Raw genomic sequence first — 3,509 nt, forward strand, 5'->3', positions numbered from 1 at the left:
AGAACTTTGAGAGAACCTGGCGCTTCAGTTTTATACCGACGGTTTGGGGGGCGCGCTCGGCATTGCGCGTCCCCGGCTGCGCACCGGGCCGTGCGCTCTGGTCATTTGACGCAGAGGTACATACAGCGGAGAGGCGCGTCCTCGGCCCCCGACGCCGTTGTCCTGCCCCTGGGGCCAACTCAGCAGATCCTATAGTGCTGCTAGTGCCGTGAAACAAAGGCGATCCGGTATGTTCGGACCCCGGTCAGCAGTCCAGCGACGCGCGCCGGCACAATGGGCATGGATCGGCTGGAGAATGTGGGGATTAGAGGCGGAGCAGAGAGGCACCGCCCGGGGACACGCATAAACACTAAATGTATAGAAATATAAACCATCATTCTCCTCTTGATTATACCTTTAATATTCATTTCACTCATAACAATGACAAATAAGAGTGATGAAGAAGTTGGCTTCTCTATTTACATCAAACATCCTCAGGTTTTATTTTTTGTGGCACAATGTCAACACATAAGGACAAATGGACAGATGCATTTCATTGTCCTAAACATTAAATATTAAAGGAAACTCCCTATTAACAACCTCTAACAACATCAAACATGAACCTGATAATGGAAAACTCACACAAACACAACATATCTAATAATCTTGATGCCATATTGCAACAGAGCCTCAGTGAGAGTCATAAAAATGTGTGTTATACTTAATGACACCTTACAACTTAGAGAGAGATGACCATTGGCAGCCATTGACCTATCAGGAAACAATGTCATTTTCACAATTTATACACTGAACGCATCACTTGTTGCACAATGTGAACAAAGTCAACCCTTTCAAGAAATTAGTCAGCCCACTGAAGAAATGGATAAATGAAGGCAGGAAACTCAAATAAGTGTTTCTGTCTGTTTTCAGGTGCTCTATTTCTCAGATCTGTTATGTAATTAATTACTTGTCATTTAACTTTGCTCACACTTTGCTCTCCAGCATCCATCGGTCCCTCTCTGGCTTGGCCCATCCCCTCTGCCCGTCCCTCTCTGATGATGAGGGGTTTCTTTTGTCCAGCCTCTCTGACCTCAGCAGGTTTGTTTCTCTCTGCGTAATCCCTCTCCTGTGGGCGCCAGCGTATAAAAGGGAGGGACGCAGTCCAAGCCACACACATTCTGAGTTAGGCTCGGCATAGGCATCGCACACAAAGACAGGTAAGGTTCTCACACACACACACATATACACACACACACACTCACATACACACACCTATACATACAGAGACACACACACATACACACAGATACACACACACACTGTAAACCTATAGGTGGAGGCAACAAGCTGAAGGAAGACAAATGTATAGAAACAGTGAAGTTATTTCACTGATCTGTAATATTTATCCTATTTCTAAAAGGTGAAGGATAGCTTTTCATCCTTTAGTTTTACTGTCTGATCCTCACATATGTAAAATCTTCCCACTTTGTCACATGTATGCATCACTCTCACAGTTGTTTCTTTTTTATTCACCCTTCAGTAATCATGTCCAGTGGAGATAAGTCCAAGACTTCTTCCCAGACCGACGGGAAGGCTGCTCAGAGCAAGAAGTCTGAGATGGGAATGATGTCCTACAAGGTGGGAGGCTCAGACTCTGCCTTTGATAAGTTATAAATGTTACTTGTATATGTATTTTTGTACTGATTTACTTGTATTTACTCCCAACAGATGTACGTGTTCGACCAGGAGAACTTCCAGGGTCGCATGATCGAGATCAGCAACGAGTGCATGAATGTGTGTGAGATGGGAATGGACCGTGTGCGTTCCCTGCGCGTTGAGTGTGGACCGTAAGTTCTGCCATAAAAACAGAAAGAAAAACGCATTTAGAAATTACTCTTATTCTGGAAATTTCATAAACTTTCTCCTCTGCAGCTTCGTGGGCTTTGAGCAGATGAACTTCTGTGGTGAGATGTACATCCTGGAGAAGGGAGAGTATCCTCGCTGGGACTCCTGGAGCAACTGCCAGAGGAACGACTACCTGCTGTCCTTCAGGCCTGTCAGAATGGTAAAAAAAAAAAAAAAAATACCACACTTGCAATCTATATAGACATCTAACACAAAGACTCTCAAGTTCTTGTTTTGTTTTAATAACCATTTTCATTCCTATATTCCCTGACAGGACCCTGAGAAGCACAAGATCTGCCTGTATGAGGTTGGAGAGTTCAAGGGCCGCAAGATGGAGATCATGGACGATGACGTTCCCAGTCTGTTCTCCTATGGCTTCACTGATAGAGTGGGCAGTATCATGGTCAGCTGTGGAACGTAAGTCTTCTAACACTGATGAAGACAGTCAAGGCAGGACACGACTTGACTAAAACACAGACAGATATCTGAAATGGATCACATCTGCATAATTTCTCCTCTTTTGTTTCTCAGCTGGGTGGGATACCAGTTCCCTGGATACCGTGGTAGCCAGTACCTGCTGGAGAAGGGCGACTACAGGCACTTCAACGAGTACGGTGCCCGCCATCCTCAGTTCCAGTCTGTGAGGCGTATCCGTGACATGCAGTGGCACCCACAGGGCTGCTACACCATGGCCAGCAAGTGAGGCTCAGGGAAGGAGAGAAAGAGAAAGAGCGGAAGTGAGGGAGAGGGGCGGAGGAAGAGGGAAAGGGGGAGAGATGTCTGAGGCCTTACCTCAGTACCTTTAATGGTCTATCATCTAACACGGTGAGGGGAAGGGTGAGGATCTAGATCTCCCCCTGATCAGAGACAACACATCAGTGGAAGGACCGGCTCGACCTCCCTCCATTCCTCCCTGCCTCTACTTTTCTCTTTCTCCCCTATGGGCTGAGCTTTGCTTTCCCCCCCATTTCTCCCTTTTTTTAGTCCCTCACTCCATTCCCCTCCACAGTGTTTTGAGACACCACAGAGGGAACAAGACACCTCTTGCGGTTTTACACGTGATTCTTGGCTCAGGGTATGATGCACCATGGGAAACTGAGTCCCTAGAGCCCACCCCCCTGCCCCCGTCTTCTTGCCCCTGTGCATTGCACACCCTCTCTGCTGTACAGAATCCTGGCCAAGTTTTCAATAAAAGGAAAAATCTTGATTTCAAACATGTCTTTGTTGTCACTTATTACTAAAAAAAAACACAAAAATGCAAATGTTACTGAAAAAAACAAAAAACAGTCAAATAAAATAACTGCACAAAACAGACCTTTAGGAAGAAAATGTAAATCTCACAAATCCACTCAAACCCAGAAGCCCAATCAGTATTTGGATACTATGTAGATATCATTTATACTATATAGCTCTGCAAAAATTAAGAGACCGCTGCAATTTCCTCTGAAATCAGCATGTGTGCATGTATGGCAGCCATTCCATTCCTGTGTTTGTTGAATTTTAACACAAGCACACCTTATTCTACTGAATAAACACCTGATCTGTGTCTTACTTCAGAAGGAGAAGTATAAAAACAACTACTGTGGCCATCACTATCTTCTTGCAACAGGCAAAAACAGTGCTAT

The 3,509-nt window shown here is 45.1% G+C and overlaps 1 protein-coding gene across 1 annotated transcript; it reads left to right on the forward strand.

The window, feature by feature from the left end:
* Positions 1–1,524: 1,524 nt before the first annotated feature.
* Positions 1,525–3,056, forward strand: crybb1l1 (crystallin, beta B1, like 1). Its single transcript, XM_030144661.1, has 5 exons — positions 1,525–1,617; positions 1,708–1,826; positions 1,912–2,044; positions 2,159–2,301; positions 2,416–3,056. The coding sequence occupies exons 1-5, from the start codon at positions 1,525–1,527 to the stop codon at positions 2,585–2,587; spliced, it is 660 nt and encodes a 219-aa protein (XP_030000521.1). The 3' UTR covers positions 2,588–3,056.
* Positions 3,057–3,509: the final 453 nt, after the last annotated feature.

The sequence above is a fragment of the Sphaeramia orbicularis genome, chromosome 10 (genome assembly GCF_902148855.1).
Source record: "Sphaeramia orbicularis chromosome 10, fSphaOr1.1, whole genome shotgun sequence".
Lineage (NCBI taxonomy): Eukaryota > Metazoa > Chordata > Actinopteri > Kurtiformes > Apogonidae > Sphaeramia > Sphaeramia orbicularis.

Coding starts and splice junctions, on each gene's coding strand:
- crybb1l1 (XM_030144661.1), top strand. CDS start 1,525: ATGTCCAGTGGAGATAAGTCCAAGACTTCTTCCCAGACCGACGGGAAG. Junction 1,827..1,911: donor CTGCGCGTTGAGTGTGGACC/GTAAGTTCTGCC, acceptor TCTCCTCTGCAG/CTTCGTGGGCTTTGAGCAGA. Junction 2,302..2,415: donor ATCATGGTCAGCTGTGGAAC/GTAAGTCTTCTA, acceptor TTTGTTTCTCAG/CTGGGTGGGATACCAGTTCC.